The sequence below is a fragment of the Meles meles genome, chromosome 8 (assembly GCF_922984935.1).
Source record: "Meles meles chromosome 8, mMelMel3.1 paternal haplotype, whole genome shotgun sequence".
NCBI classification, from domain to species: Eukaryota; Metazoa; Chordata; class Mammalia; order Carnivora; family Mustelidae; genus Meles; species Meles meles.
In genome coordinates this window covers 12,912,020-12,929,005 of record NC_060073.1, presented here as the reverse complement: position 1 = coordinate 12,929,005, position 16,986 = coordinate 12,912,020, and the positions used below count along the sequence as shown (strand labels likewise).

Sequence of the window (16,986 nt, the reverse complement as noted above, 5' to 3'; positions counted from 1 at the left end):
TCTGGTTAAGAATGGTTATTTGGCTCACAGGGGCTCCCCCAGCTAACTAGAAATAAAAGCAGGACAATAGGCAATTCTATTAGGAAATGTTCACCTGTATGGCTTTCTTGACATATACGATGACTCTATTTCTCAGAGCTCCCTTGAAGGTAGGAGCTAAGACCAGTCATCTCTGAGGTCCCACACGGCAGGTGACATATTTCGTCCAGAGTACTGGTCCAGTAAACATCAGCTGGAAATACAGGTCAGTCTATTTATAGCTTCCGACCTGGCTTCTCATCCTAGTGCTGTGAGGCACCTCATGGCAGAGAAGAACATCACCTGGGTGAGCGAATTCCTCCTTATTGCATTCACCAACAGTCCTGCGTGGGCCCTTCCTCTCTTCCTCCTGTTTCTGCTCATCTATCTCCTGACCTTGTTGGGGAACCTGGGCATGATGAGCCTGATCCGTGCAGATGGCCGGCTGCACACCCCGATGTATTTCTTCCTCGGCCACCTCTCGTTCGTGGACGTGTGCTACTCGTCGGCCATCGTGCCACAGATGCTGGCCGTGTTGCTGGAACATGGCGCCACACTGTCCTACTCCCGCTGCACCACGCAGTTCTTCCTCTTCACCTTCTTCGGCTCCATCGACTGCTACCTGCTGGCCATCATGGCCTATGACCGCTATGTGGCCGTGTGCCGGCCCCTGCTCTATGTCACTGTCATGACTGAGAAGGCCCTCTGGGGCTTAGTGGCCGGGGCTTATGGCGCCGGTCTCTCCAGCGCCTTTGTTCGCACGGTCACCGCCTTCACCATCTCCTTCTGTGGGAGCAACGAGATTGACTTTATCTTCTGTGACCTCCCTCCTCTGCTAAAGCTGACCTGTGGGGACAGCTACACCCAGGAGGTGGTCATCATTGTGTTTGCCATCTTCGTCATCCCTGCCTGCATGGTAGTAATCTTGGTGTCCTACCTGTTTATCATCGTGGCCATCGTGAGGATCCCCTCACCGGGAGGCCGGGCCAAGACCTTTTCCACCTGCGCCTCCCACCTCATGGTTGTCTCTCTCTTCTTCGGTACCCTCATCTTCATGTACCTGAGAGATAACTCTGGTCACTCTTCACAGGAAGATCGAGTGGTGTCCGTGCTCTACACAACAGTGATACCCATGTTGAACCCCCTCATCTACAGCCTGAGGAACAAGGAGGTGAAGGAGGCATTGAGGAAAGTTCTTGAAAGAGCCGAGTTGTCCTGATCATTTACTTCCAACTTGGAGAATCCTGACAGTCGTCTCTTCTGAGGACCAGCCTCTGGATACTCATTATTCACGGCATGCTCCATGTTTAAAGGATTGTGTCATGGCAGAAAGTATAAAAAGGAACCAGAACTTTTAGTTCCAGAGAGAGAAAAGAAGAAAAGGAAGAGGCTGCCTGCAGAGATTGGGGGAAAGAGCTCTAACTCCCAGGACAAATGACAGAAAGAGGAGCAGTTTAATCCTATGAAATCCCTATGTGTCACACATCACACGTCTGTGGCTATAAAACAAGATGACCGTTGTTGCAAACTTTTCCATGAGAGATCGTTACCATATAGAAATGTTGAAAATAGTGTATAGTGAACTCCCTGGACCCCAAACTTAGATTCTGCTACTGCTAATATTTTGTTATATTTGCTTTATTGCATATTTATAATCTACTCCTTTTCCCATCCATCATTTTGCCCTTCTATCCACCTTATTTTTTGATGCCTTTCAAAGTGAGTTTCTGACATCTGTATTAGTTCTCTTCACTCCTAGACAGTTCAGAATTATGTCATCAATTAGGACTCAAAATTTAGTTTATATTTATGTTTAAAGATTGAGGTAGTAGTTCGAGGGTCCTGTTAATTAAGAGGAAACTGCTCAAAGTATTCTTGACTCTTCATAGGGGTGTCTGACGGAGTCACTGAAAAATGCCCAGGATAACATGCCTGTCAATTCCTATCACCACTGGAAATATACCCTGGTCCTCCTTCTTCTCCACCTGTCCCAGCCCCCACGTGTCTTGTTGTTTGCCAAGAATCCACTCTGTAAACTTATACCATTCCTGCTGCCTGTGAGAGTTTCCGCAGTGTCTGTATCACCGATGTCAACTCTATGTTTTTGGAGTTTGGGGGAGGCCAAGCATTGTGCATTCCACACACATTAGGCAGGAAGGTTCTCCTGTACTGGGTCCCTGGGTCTATAATAGCCCAGTCTGTGTCCGAAACCTTCCAGAGTCCATTAGTTCTTGATCTTTATTTCTCTGACTTATAGTTCCTCAATCAAACGTAAGACACTAGAAGGGAACAGGCTACCCACATATGATTTTCTGTTTTTATGTTGATCCTTTTTCCTGGAAGTCAAGCTCTTTTCTCCCTGTCCCGTGGATTACCAAAAAACTAGATCCCGGGTATATGAATGATGTAAACCATCATGGGAGAGAAAAGGGAGGTGACAGTACCTTGCAAACGGGGGATGATTCCACATTCAGTCAGCCAAAAATGCCGTGTCGCACTTGGAATTCTAGTAGGGCTTTGCCCTGCTATCTGAAAGTCGATCCTTCTTATGAAAATGTTTTTAAGCCCAAGTGGCATAAAACAAAGAAGCAATTACCATCATGTGTATGGAAATTTCTTTGAGCATTCCCAGATTCCCAAAACAACCTCTCTTAGGCTCTTCTGACACCTTAGGACACAAGTTGCTAATGGATGCACAAAATAAACCGAGATAAAGCACAGATGCTTGTAGACACAGTTCAGAGGTGTGGTGGCTTAATGTTCAACAGCTGAGTGTAGTTTTGGGGAAGGGAGCTCAGTGGGGCCCCTCTCACTGTTTGGGGTACATGCTGAACGTTATTTTCACTTTTTGTCATTTTTTGTAAAAGTGAAAATCCTCTTTGGATTTCTTTCATTTAGCCCAAACAGGTGTTAATACAGGTCTTTCATAAAAGCAAAGTGGGGCAACTCGAAGTTTCAGAAAGCAGAGAAGACCAGTAACAGGGTTTTAAATTGAAAGAAGCAGCTAAATGAAAGGTTGAAGATTCGGGGTGAACATATACAAAGGATATGCAATTTAGGATCACCTGCAGTAAAATAAAACACATTACAATCTTCAAAGACATTACAATAGAGGACAGAATGTTTTAAAATGTATGTTATAATCATCATAAGAAATATTTGATCCATTTAATTCTGGTGTGTCTAGTTATGAAAGCCCAGGTTGAAAATCCATAGCTCCGCAAGAGGGATGGTTATTAGATAGCTCCCGTGTCAACTGTGTTACAGGTGGTGGCAAAAGCTAAGGAAGGAGTTAGAAAGCTCAGATTGGTTATGTGAAGTTCCCTTCTGACTGAAGAGACAACATCAGGTCAGCTCTCTTGGAATCTTCTGGAAGGCAGGTAGCACACCATGAATTGAGAGAAACTGCTAAGAGAATGAGCTGCCAGGCTTAAGGAGAAGATTGAATGCTCCTTCTGATGGAATTCTGAGCAGGCAGTGAAAGGAGGTTGTTCAAGAAGGGGCCAACTGAACTGTCTGTAGACACTAGTGGCCACAAATCCTGTGTTGTATATGGGATGCCATATATTTTTTACTCTATAGAGAGAACTCAGGGAAGGTTAAGAAAAATGTCCTGAGGTATCCACTTATGTATGGAAGGGCAGACAGGATTAAATTAGGTATTTTTGTTTCATTCATTCATTCGTTCATTCATTCATTTATTCATTCATTTGAAGTAAGCTCTCCTCCCAGGCTGGAGCCCAACGTGGGACTTGAACTCATGACCTTGAGATCAACACTTGAGCTGAGATTGACAGAGTTAGGCACTTAACTGACTGAGCCACCCAGGTGCCCCCGAATTAGGTTTTTTTAAAAAAATATTTTATTTATTTATTTGACACACACACACACACACACACATACACACACACAGAGAGAGAGAGAGAGAGAGAGAGAGAGAGATCGCAAGTAGGCAGAGAAGCAGGCAGAGGGGGAGGTGGAAGCAGGCTCCCTGCTGAGCAGAGAGCTAGATGTGGGGTCGATCCCAGGACCCTGAGATCATGACCTGAGCCGAAGGCAGAGGCTTAACCCACTGAGCCACCCAGGTGCCCTGAATTAGGTATTTTTAAAGACTAGTTGATACCAGGAAGCTTACCTGGTTGTGAATAGGTGTTAATATTTCTTTACATCTTCCTATATCTTGTATTGAAGTCACTCGAATAAAGCAAATTATGATTCTTTTTGTTGAGTTAATTTTTTTCTTTCTTTTAATGATTTTTATTTTTTATTTTTTTATAAACATAAAATGTATTATTAGCCCCAGGGGTACAGGTCTGTGAATCGCCAGGTTTACACACTTCACAGATGTTGAGTTAATTTTAAAGGTCCTGTTTTAACAGAAAATTTATACTTGATGATTAATCTTTCAAAAATATGCATAGGTCATACTAGACTATTCAGACCAGAAAACGCCTTCTGTGGGAAGGTTCTGAATATGGTGGCAATACCTGAAAGTGGAATAAAAAAAGTTTTCCGGAGAGATGGCCTTGGCTCTCCAGCTCAGTAAGGGAATCGTATGTATAACACCCTTCTCTACACCCTCCTGGTCTCCTGCTGCAGCTCAGCTGGATGCCTCCCTTCACCCTTCTCAAGGGCCTGCCAGAACATTGTTTCCTCTAAGGAGAACTCTACTACTATAAGCCAGGTCCTCCAGGAGCTGTCAAAGAAGGGGCATACTGGTATCATTACCTCTCTGGCGGCTTCAGGAGACTCTCCCAGCCTTTTCTGCCCCAGACCTGAAAGAGGAGTCCTGGGGACCACACTACGTGTTCCAGGAGGTGGAGGAAGAAAAGCCACAGCTCTTCCAGCAGGAGCTCAAGTTAGCAGATATCACTGTACATTGAATGCAGTAGACCTGAACAATAAGCCATGATTTGCAAGGTGTCAAAAAGGAGCCTGATTCCCTCTTTATTCCCTTGCTTTGCTTTCAGTTCCTTGCCTGAAAGCAGCTCATGTGGCTTTCTTTCCTGGGGACTGTAGACAGATAGAAAGAATGCTGGGTGGTGTCTGCCACTCACCAGATCTGGGTCCTTCCATGAGGGAATTCCCAATTCTGTGCCTTGATTTCTCCACCCAAAACATTGGGGAGAGGCTGGAATATGAGAATTCTAAGGGTCCCTTTGTGGTCTGACATTCTATATATCTGGGCTTTAACTGTTAAAATATAAATTATTTGAGAAGAGGACACACATGATGCATCACCAGCCGCTCTGTTCAGAAGGGAGCCCTCTCCAAGCATGGGTTAGAACGAGGGAGCCCCGAGTCTAGGTAATGGAGAATTATGGGAATGGACACTCAAGCCAAGGAAGATGGAGTGGCCAGAGATGAACTCCACACACTTTGCATGGCCCTGAGGTGGTCAGGCATAAAGCTGAAGGACATCACAGCAATTGTCTTTCCAAGGCCCTGTAACTGGCAGTTGGTCTGTCGGCAGGATGTAAATGTGAACGGTTTAAACATCAGTGACACACCTGCTTCCGGCTCTGCCACCTCTTGCTTCCCAGAGTCGCTGCTTAGCCACCACCTCTGTGGGTTCCCTGAAGCACAGGTGCAGCAGGAATTTCTTGGATTCTCCCTAACTTAGTGTGGTGAAAATCTGTTCCTTTGTATGTCCACACCAGCATCCCCTCTCACCTGGGAATCTGACCATGAGTTCCCGTAAGCACTTCCCTTCCTCGCAGAGCCCATCTTTCTGGGCTCCACACACTGACACTGACCAGTGTTAAGCCAATCCTAGTACCTTGTCCCTTGGCCATATGACATCTGAGTTCTTCCCTGGGATTTTGTTTTTAAACTTGGCACCAGAAAAAGTGATTTTCCTTGTGTGTGTGTGTGTATGTATGTGTAGCTGGGCATGTGAGGTGTGCACACAATCAGTGGCCATTTTTTTCTACTTTGTGGAAGAATTTCGTTGGGAAAAGCTAAAGCTGACAGTCAGAGACAGCTATGGACAATAGAGAAATTCCTGATGTCATGAGAGTTACTGGTTCCAGTTGTCCACTTATGTCTAGAGGCACTCTTCCCTGTACCTCCCAAGGTTTTGAGAATCTTGCAGGGAATTCTTCCGTGTGTTCCAACCGTGTTAGGTGTTGGGCTTTTGTTGCTTGCAAAGAAAGAAGACCTCATCAAGAAGTCCAGAATGACTGTAAGAATTCCCCTTTTAGGATCTTTTTCTCCACACTTAGGAGGAGCTGGACTGGATCCCTAATGTTTTTCTGGCTCTATCATTTTGGGAAGTTCAGATCTAGAAGCTCTAAGAAAACTTGGAGGCAGCTTATCAAGAAGGGAGTGGAAGAAACTTTTCTCAGGGGGATGGGAAGGGCAGATAATGCGTTTTGAAGAATCAGAACTGAATCAAGAAGAACTCACTTGATTATCTCATCATGTTTATGTGCAGCCTCCTCTGTATTTGGGGAAGTAAAGGACCACTGGATAAGGTGCCAGTTAGCCAGTTTGATCTTAAAAAGTTACGGATTGGGAACCAAATGAACTGTTCCAACCACTGACTGTCTCCCTGTTTGGGGATAGCAACCTGTTTGCCTGTGAATTGGAAAGCCCAGTCATTTGAATTCTAATGCCCCCTGTAGTTCTACCATTTTATGGGATTCTCTAAAAATCCATCAGTTCCACAATACATAAAGTAAGGGTGGGGCACCAATGATGAACTGTAACATCAGGAAAAGTGCCTTTGCCAAAGCAAATTTGTGGGCTCTAGGCAGTCCTTAACCTTGGATAATTGGCACGAGATCCACCCAAGTATGGATGGGGGAAGACAGTAGAGATGGATCCCAGGATGAGAGCTGAGGATATGTCCTGATTACACCCAAACCTGCCCTCTTTCCTAATGCCGCCAGCAGGCTGTGAAGTGACTCCTTGGCTGCAAGGAACAGATATCCACTTAAAGCAGTTCAAGAAAAGAGCCTTTTAGGAGAAGAAAGGATTACCCCTGGCAATCAACTCAGGTTGAGTTTTCTCCTCATCCAATCATCTGCTCTTAAATGGGTGGGGCCTGAGGGGCAGAGGACGATGCTGATTCCACCCTTTCTCCATGGCTGGGAGTAATACTTCTTAGAAGGAGCAACTGCCTGGCCAAGTACCCCAAGAATTTTCTACCACCATCTGCTTACTCAGCAACACAGTCCCATGTGTAAGTCCGGTCCCGTCTTCCTAAAAGGCTACAAGGGATCTAGAGATGTAGAAGGAAGAACACTCCAACTATTCCTATATATGAGGTCCACAGACATCCTCATGAGGGTTTACAATAGAGTATGGGAGTTAAGAGTGTACATTCTGGAGCCAGACTACTTACGTTCAAACCCTTGTTCTGTCCCTCACTTTGGCACTATTGGTGATCCGCTTCAACTGTCTGTCCTACATGTTCTCATATCCTTAAAACTGGGATAATAATAGTACCTAACTCATAGGGTTGTTGCATGGATTCAATCAGCTAATACATCTTTCTGTGTACCTATCTATCTGTCTATCTATCATCAATCATCTACTTACCTATTTATCATCATCATCATCATCATCATCATCATCATTGCCGTCTATCATTTTAGAAGAGTTGGTTGGTGTACTGTAAGCAGCTTATGTGGTCTTTGCTATTATCATTTTATTGACTTTCCCTTTCGCATTTTGGCTCAACAACCACCAAGCCCTGAATCTCTAAACCAGGAGACAGAAGTCGGTCAGATCTTTAGTTCTTAGCAACAGGCCTCTAAACTTCCTATTGTAAATGTGAGATTTTGGTCTATACTCTTTGAGTATACTGCTTTCTTTCTGGGGAGGGCCTCGTGATGACTGAACTGTCTTACTAATTATCCGATGATGGTTTAAAATTCTACCATAGCTTCCCAAAAGTAGGGTTCTGATGGTCTTAGCAGCCTGTTTCTTCTGGGGAAGGGGTGAGGCAGAGTCACTGTTATTTCTGAAGCAGAACTGTAGGAGTTCAGCCCCTGGACCCTCCTCAGAGCTGAAGGAGGAGTCTTTTCAAAAAGCTCCTGAGGGATGAGTCTGGAAGAAGGCTATTGCCCACCCAAACTCCTTCCAATGTCTTTCACAGTGGGAGCCATTGCTCTTGGGGCAGCCAGTCTGCAGAGACTTAAAGGAGTCAGATTTCAAGATGATGAGTCATCAGAAGATGGATTTTCTTGGAATCATTATGGCTTTGCTGTTTGGCATTGGGTCAACAACTGAGCTTTTTCAGAGCTGTACTGCCTAAGGCGCATCTACCCCGGGAACTCGAGTTCTGCAGGATGTTAATCTGCTCTCAGTGAGAAAGAGGTTCTGTGGTCAAATATTTTTGGGATATGGTGGGTTAGGAACCTTGGCAAGATTTCATTTTTAAAGATTTATATATTCATTTCAGAGAGAAAAAGAGTGCATGTGCATGCCCAGGGGGAGGGGCAGGGGGAGAGGGACAAGTACAGATCCCAGTGCAGCACCAATCCCATGACCCATAAGATCGTGACCCTGAGCCAAAACCAGAAGTCTGACACTTAACTGAATGAGCCAACCAAGCACCCCTCGTTGTCAGGGCCTCTTAATGATAGGACCTCATGGATCATTTAATATGCTGCTTTGCAATATGATTTTCCACATGGAAAGTACAGTATGTAGTGATTTTCAAACTTGTGAGGACAGTAAGCCTATTTTCCTCCCTGGAACCACCTGGGATGACTGTCAACAAGTCTATGTCAACAATGTCTATGCCCCATGGCAGAGACTCTGTCTAAGGTTTTCTGGAGGTGAGATGATGGTATTCATGTTTTAAATAAATTCCCTGGGCAATTCTTACGCATCAGGAGAACGAGTTTGAGAACCAGTTCTCTGGAGGAGAGATGGATCACCATAAAGAATTTACTCAGTTTGCCTGGTAGAAGTCTGTTCATCGCTCATGCACACCTGCCTTCCCGACAATTTGTCTCATGACTTCACACTTGCACGATTCTGTTTCTGCGAAAGGGTGAATTTTTGGAGTCACCAATTCCAGTGAATCTTGGCGATGGGGATCAAAAGCCTGTGCTTACAAAACAGTCTACTTTTGGGATCAGATCAGAGCTGGCTAGAGTGTCAGTGGGCAAAACATTTGACAATATTCCCAATTGAGATACAGGAAATCTTCAAAAAAAGCACTATCCTTCTGGCACAAGGCAGGAATGGGGCAAGACCAGGAACCAGCTCCATTGGCTGCTGCTGAGTGATAGCAGGAGGTGAGATGGGGCTTTTGGAGCTGGAAATTAGAGAGAAATGCTCAAAGATAATAGACACCTCATTAGAAGTCACATGAAGATAAATTCTCTCTCCCTGGAGACTCCCCTCTGGGACCAATTCAGGCATGATGCTGGGACAGTGAATATAGGAAGCATCTCCAGCAAGGTTTAGTGCTGGATCCGAAGCTCAGGCTGGTCCCTTAACCCTGTTGTACTGTCTGAGTCTGACAAAGTCCCAGGAACCTCCAGTGTCAGGGATTTATTATTTTGTCAAAGGCGAAAGGAAAGGGAGGGACTCCGTGAAGTGCTGACAGACATAGAGGTCTGGAAACCACCTCATCTCACCAAGGTGGCTGTGATTATGGACTCATGCTGTGTTGTTGATTATTGAAAGGGAATAAAGACAAGGTTAACTGAAGTCCAGAGAAGAGGAGGAAGGCATCAGCAAGAGAGATTCAGGTGAGGACAGTCCGGTGCCCAGCCCATGGCTTCCAGATCTAACTTCCTTTCTTTGTTATTTTCCCTAATGGGTATGCTCCATACTGGCCTGGCTGCTGATGACCATTTGCAGGTCATCAAATGGAATCAAAGTCCTCCTTTACATCCCTGTTCTAGAACCCTACAAGGACTCCAAAGTCATTAACAGAGATTCCTCCAACAGCCCTTAAGACACCAGGCTGCAGAAATATTTCTGCTTTCAAATTTGGATGCTGTCTGTTATTAAATTACTGCTATTTTCCAGGACAGTGAGAAGAACCAAACAGTGCTTACTGAGTTTTGTTAGGTGCTGAAAAGAGCGGATGGTTGTTTTGATTCCAAGGTTATTGCTAGTACTTACAAAAAACAACAAATGCAAAGCCCTTAATAAGCCAGCCAACTCTAATTAGGATAATAGCTATTTGTTAAACATGCCTGTTTTTAGATTGTGAATAAAAATATTCCTACAAGCAGAGCTTATTGCTGATTCCTAGTGGACATTTTTTTCTTTTTTTGTTCATGCTCCTTTGTTCATAGAATATAAATTTTCCTTCCTTAAGAAACATTCATTTTAAATTTTAAATAGCCACATGGAGTGTTTTTAGCTTTCCAAAGCACTTTTGCATTTATTTTAATCTATGCATTGACCTTATCTCCTAAGTAGGGCAGATATTATGATCCCCCTCTGGCAGAAGAGGAAATTGAGGTTCAGAGAGGTTAAGTGTCTTGTGTAAGATCAAACAGCTAATTGGGGACAGAGATGCAAATGCAAGAGCCGACTTGTAAGTCAGAGAATCACTTGCTGCCCATTCTTAGTGTAATAGAGGCATTCATCACTTTTTTTTAATTTATTTTTATTTGTTTATTTACAGCATAACAGTGTTCATTGTTTTGGCATCACACCCAGTGCTCCATGCAGTACGTGCCCTCCCTATTACCCACCACCTGGTTCCTCAACCTCCCACCCCCCACCCCCCTGCTGCCCCTTCATAACCCTCTGGTTGTTTTTCAGAGTCCATAGTCTCTCATGGTTCATCTCCCCTTCCAGTTTCCCTCAACTCCCTCTCCTCTCCATCTCCCCATGTCCTCCATGTTATTTGTTATGTTCCACAAATAAGTGAGACCATATGATACTTGACTCTCTCTGCTTGACTTATTTCGCTCAGCATAATCTCTTCCAGTCCCGTCCATGTTGCTACAAAAGTTGGGTATTCGTCCTTTCTGATGGAGGCATAATACTCCATTGTGTATATGGACCACATCTTCCTTATCCATTCATCCGTTGAAGGGCATCTTGGTTCTTTCCACAGTTTGGCGACCGTAGCCATTGCTGCAATAAACATTGGGGTACAAATGGCCCTTCTTTTCACTACATCTGTATCTTTGGGGTAAATACCCAGCAGTGCAATTGCAGGGTCATAGGGAAGCTCTATTTTTAATTTCTTCAGGAATTTCCACACTGTTCTCCAAAGTGGCTGCACTAACTTGCATTCCCACCAACAGTGGAAGAGGGTTCCCCTTTCTCCACATCCTCTCCAACACACGTTGTTTCCTGTCTTGCTAATTTTGGCCATTCTAACTGGTGTTAGGTGGTATCTCAATGTTGTTTTAATTTGAATCTCCCTGATGGCTAGTGATGATGAACATTTTTTCATGTGTCTGATAGCCATTTGTCTGTCTTCATTGGAGAAGTGTCTGTTCATATCTTCTGCCCATTTTTTGATATGATTATCTGTTTTGTGTGTGTTGAGTTTGAGAAGTTCTTTATAGATCCTGGATATCAACCTTTTGTCTGTACTGTCATTTGCAAATATCTTCTCCCATTCCGTGGGTTGCCTCTTTGTTTTGTTGACTGTTTCCTTTGCTGTGCAGAAGCTTTTGATCTTGATGAAGTCCCAAAAGTTCATTTTTGCTTTTGTTTCCTTGGCCTTTGGAGACATATCTTATAGCACCAAGAACCATAAGATACCTGGGCATAAACCTAACCAAAGAAGTAAAGGACCTGTACTCGAGGAACTACAGAACACTCATGAAAGAAATTGAAGAAGACACAAAAAGATGGAAGACTGTTCCATGCTCTTGGATTGGAAGAATAAACATTGTTAAAATGTCTATACTGCCTAGAGCAATCTATACTTTTAATGCCATTCCGATCAAAATTCCACCGATATTTTTCAAAGAGCTGGAGCAAATAATCCTAAAATTTGTATGGAATCAGAAGAGACCCCGAATTGCTAAGGAAATGTTGAAAAACAAAAACAAAACTGGCGGCATCACGTTACCCGATTTCAAGCTTTACTACAAAGCTGTGATCACCAAGACAGCGTGGTACTGGCATAAAAACAGACACATAGACCAGTGGAACAGAGTGGAGAGCCCAGATATGGACCCTCAACTCTATGGTCAAATAATCTTTGACAAAACAGGAAAAAATATTCAATGGAAAAAAGGCAGTCTCTTCAATAAATGGTGCTGGGAAAACTGGACAGCGATATGTAGAAGAATGAAACTCGACCATTCTCTTACACTGTTCACAAAGATAAACTCGAAATGGATAAAAGACCTCAACGTGAGACAGGAATCCATCAGAATCCTAGAGGAGAACATAGGCAGTAACCTCTTCGATATCAGCCACAGCAACTTCTTTCAAGATATGTCTCCAAAGGCATTCATCACTTTTTATCTTTTTTTTTTTTCCAGGAGGGAGAGAGGTGGGAGAGGGGCAGGGGGAGATAGAGAATCTAGAGCAGAATCCATCCCTGGTGCAGAAAGGATGTGGGGCTCATCTTCCAGCAGCTGAGATCTTAACCTGAGTGGAAATCAAGAGCTGGATGCCCAAGGGTGGGAGCTACCCAGATGCCCCACCTTTTATTTGATCTTACAGCGAGTCTGCGTTTGTCCATTTCCACTTAGACTGCAAAGTTTGTTCAAGTCCAGTGCCTCCCCTCAGACACCCTAGTTGAAGCTTTCTCACTTGAAATGACTTGCGCTTGTCTTCAGGGTCCCCGCACCTGGCTCCTGTCAGTCCTCACCGCGGCCCGCCGGACGCATGGCCGGGAGGAATGGCACCATAGTGACCGAGTTCTTCCTCACTGCGTTCAGCGAGCATCCCGAGTGGGGGCTTCCTCTCTTCCTGGTGTTTTTGAGCTTCTATCTACTCACTCTGCTGGGAAACGCGGGAATGGTCCTCCTGATCCGCGTGGATGGCCGGCTGCACACCCCGATGTACTTCTTCCTTGGCCACCTCTCGTTCGTGGACATGTGCTACTCGTCGGCCATCGTGCCGCAGATGCTGGCCGTGCTGCTGGAACACGGGGCCACGCTGTCCTACTCCCGCTGCGCTGCACAGTTTTTCCTCTTCACCTTCTTCGCTTCTATTGACTGCTACCTGCTGGCCATCATGGCCTATGACCGCTACGTGGCCGTGTGCCGGCCCCTGCTCTATGTCACTGTCATGACTGAGAAGGCCCTCTGGGGCTTAGTGGCCGGGGCTTATGGCGCCGGTCTCTCCAGCGCCTTTGTTCGCACGGTCACCGCCTTCACCATCTCCTTCTGTGGGAACAACGAGATTGACTTTATCTTCTGTGACCTCCCTCCTCTGCTAAAGCTGACCTGTGGGGACAGCTACACCCAGGAGGTGGTCATCATTGTGTTTGCCATCTTCGTCATGCCTTTTTGCGTCGTGGTGATCCTGGTGTCTTACCTGTTTATCATCAGGGCTATCCTGCAGATCCGCTCTGCAGGGGGCCGGGCCAAGACCTTCTCCACCTGCGCCTCCCACCTCATGGCTGTGTCCCTCTTCTTCGGCACCCTCATCTTCATGTACCTCAGAGATAACTCTGACCAGTCCTCGGAGGAAGACCGAGTGGTGTCCGTGCTCTACACGGTGGTGACCCCCATGTTGAACCCCTTCATCTATAGCCTGAGGAACAAGGAGGTAAAGCAGGCATTTAGGAAAGCCCTGCACAGGACAAAGGCTTCTGGAAAGCCCTAGATGGACTCTTGCCAAATACGTCATTCCTTAGTGTTTCCGCCCTGTCTATCTTCGGATGTCACCCACTTGGGGACACTTTCCCAGGTGACCTTACTTAAAATTGTACCCGAACTTACCACCTTCACTTTCTGATTTATTGCTCTGTGTAGTACTGGTCACCCTCTGATATACCATGTGCTGCATATTCAATATTGTCTAAATCTCACAGCTAAGGACGTAGGTTGAGCACCAGCCTCTGGCTGAGGTCATGATCCCAGGGTCTTGGGATCGAGTCCCACATCGGGCTCTCTGCTCAGCAGGGAGCCTGCTTCTGCCTGCTTCTCCCTCTGCCTGCCAATCACCCTACTTGTGTCCCATTTATTTTATAAGCCCTGATGTGCTAGTATTGTGTAATGTGACAGCAGGTGTGTGTGTGTGTGTGTGTGTGCAGGCGCGTAATTGTGTGTGAGCAAATAAGGTGTATAGGTTAAATAAATGGCAGCTTCTGAGCTTTAGGAATTTTCATTGTAAGGACCTATAGGACAAAACTTAGGAAAGAGTTGGGTGGGCATGTTTAGGAGAAGATATAGGGGGAAAAATTCTCCTGGGAGCCAAGAGATTTGAGTTTACACCTCAGTTTTTGTTCGTGTTTTTGTTCAAATCTCTCCGAAGCTGCAGAATGGGGTAAAGCAATTCTACAGAGTGCATCTTGCGGGCTGTTTTTCAGATATTAATGGCCGTGCAAATGTTTCTCTGACCCATGAGCGTCTGTGGCAAGGGGCAGAGGCATTCGTGCTGCAGAGAGCTCAGGACCTGGCATCCAAGTGTCCAGGTCACTTCTTAGCTCTATGGCTTCGGATTAGTGAGAGCCTGTCAGTCTGCTTTCTCAACTGTGAAATAAAACTTAGTGAGCATTTACTCGGGGCCGGATTTTACATGTATCACATTTCTTCTCACCACAACTCAGTACGTGAGGCAGTGGGAAGGTGCTGGTGAAGTTCTAGATTCCTTGATTACAAGGATTATCCCAGGGTTCACAGCCCACTGGGCATCTGTGAGCCCCTTCATTTCAGAGCTGTCTGGAACAGTCTTTCTGGGCTGAGACTGGGCTTCGGTCCAGACACTTCCAGAAGTGGAGTTCTCTAAAAATTTTTTAACTTGCCTCTTAAAGTCACATACACTTAATACCCACTTAAATTCATACTAGGTACTATGCCTAAAGCTTTACGTGAATGATTTACTTTAGTCCTAACAAGTTGAATGGAAAGTCAGTTTGATTGACCTCATTTAGCAAAAGAAAGATATAAAACCCCAAAAAGGTGATATACCTTGCTCAAATTCAGCAGCAAGAAAGTGGCCCACCAGGGAGTATCTGATCCCAAGTCTCTCTCACTCCAAAGGGTGTGCTCGCAAATCCTATCCCCCGTGGGCTTCTTCCCTTCTGTCCCTCCCAGGCTCCAATTCTCAGATGCAAATCATTGCAGAAGCATCTGGATTACTGTTGCTTCCTCCAATAAGTAGTTCGTCAGCACGGTGCTTCCAAGCAGGGACCAACCTTGCCTGCTTGTCTTCCTTTTTAATCTTCAGCGATTGCCTAAGAATTCAAGATTCCTTTCTAAACATTGATTGTTGTTATTCTTACCATGTAATAACATTTAATATATGTATTTAATTATTTTGTTCTATTATCTACATATCTATCTATCCACCTACCTACCTACCTATCTGTCATCTATTAAATCTGATCTCTGCTTCTGTGAGTTTGGTTTTTTTCAGATTCCACATAATAGTGAGATCATACAGTATTTGTCTTTCTGTCTGCCTTACTTCCTTTCCAACACAATGTTGAATAGAAGTAATGAGACTGTACATTCCTGTCCTGTTTTTTTTTTAAAGATCATTTATTTATTTTTGAGAGAGAGTGAGAGAGCGAGAGAGAGAGCGAGCACACATGAGCAGGGGGAGCAGAAGGCAGAGGGAGAATCAGATTCCCTGCTGAGCAGGGAGCCCCGTGGGGGACTCAGTCCCAAGATCCTGGGATCATGACCAGAGCTGAAGGCAGACACTTAAGCGACTGAGCCACCCAGGCGCCCTCCTGTTCTTGATCACAGTGGAAACTTGTCAGTCTTCTACCAATCACTATGTAGGTTTTTTGTAGATGCCTTTATCAGTTTAAGGGAGTTCCCTTTGATTCCTAGTTTGTTGAGAGTTGTTTTTTTTTGTTTTTTTTGTTTTTTAAATCAGGAATGGATTTGGGGTTTTGGATTTTGTCAGAAAAGTTTTCTGTATCCACTAGGATAATCATAAAGTTTTATTTTGTGCTTATTAATAGGGTAGATTACATTGATTGCTTTTGGAGTGTTAGACACTCTTGTATTTTTAGGATAAATTGTACTTGGTTACAGTATAGTATTGTTTTTATTATCAGAAAAAAATGTAGATGATGTTATTGCACAGTCTTGGTTAGTTAAGAAGATCACAGATGGTATTGCCAAAAGCCATATGCCAGTTTTAAAAGGAGATTGTACTTCTGAGTCATCTAAATTCCTCTATTAAAAAGAGAATAGAGAGAGAGTCATAAGCAATGGAAGGAAAATGAGAGCAAAGAAGAAATTTGAGATGTTTTCATTTTCCAGAAAACGTGTTCTGCAGGAGGCAGTTTCCATGTGGATTGGATGCTGAGGATGCAGGACTGGTGGAGAGGTTGCTGGCAATGATGGCTGCCCGGGGTGATGAGAGCAGATCACAAAGGATGATTGAAGGGCTGATGGTTTGGCTCCCGTGGTGTTTGAAACAGCTGATCCCTCTTTTTTCTTGGAAGAATTTTCACTTTCTTCCTCGGTCTTCCTGACACCTCTTTATTGTGGTTTCCTAGCTCCTGGCTCCTGCTCCTCTGACTTCTATGCTGGGTCCTTACTTCTAAGTGTTAGAATCACACAGGGCTTGGTCATAGGTCTCTCTCTCTCTCTGTAGTCACCTCTTGGCAATTTTACCCTGTTCCATAGATCAAATACTGAGAGTATTAAATAAAATTCAGAGTCTTTGCCGTGGTCTGAAAGATTCAGCCAGGTTGGGTCCCAAGCTGGCACGAGGACTGTATTTACATCCCCCATTCTCCCTAGGCTCCCCCAGCTTGCTATTCTGCGAGGGCACCCCACTGCTCCCGCGGTGGAATCTTTTGCCTGCCCTTCCCTTTTCCCGGACTGTGTTTACCCAGATCTTCTCATGGCTCACTCTCTTATTCAGTTCTCTGCTCAAATATCC

At 44.8% G+C, this 16,986-nt stretch overlaps 2 protein-coding genes across 2 annotated transcripts; both read left to right on the top strand.

Moving 5' to 3' along the window:
- Nucleotides 1-301: 301 nt before the first annotated feature.
- On the top strand, nt 302-1,237 carry LOC123949828 (olfactory receptor 9Q1-like). Its single transcript, XM_046017483.1, has one exon. The coding sequence runs from the start codon at nt 302-304 to the stop codon at nt 1,235-1,237; it is 936 nt and encodes a 311-aa protein (XP_045873439.1).
- An 11,561-nt stretch (nt 1,238-12,798) lies between these two features.
- Nucleotides 12,799-13,743, top strand: LOC123949839 (olfactory receptor 9Q2-like). Its single transcript, XM_046017502.1, has one exon. It carries the CDS (start codon nt 12,799-12,801, stop codon nt 13,741-13,743), a length of 945 nt encoding a protein of 314 aa, XP_045873458.1.
- The last annotated feature ends 3,243 nt before the right edge of the window (nt 13,744-16,986 follow it).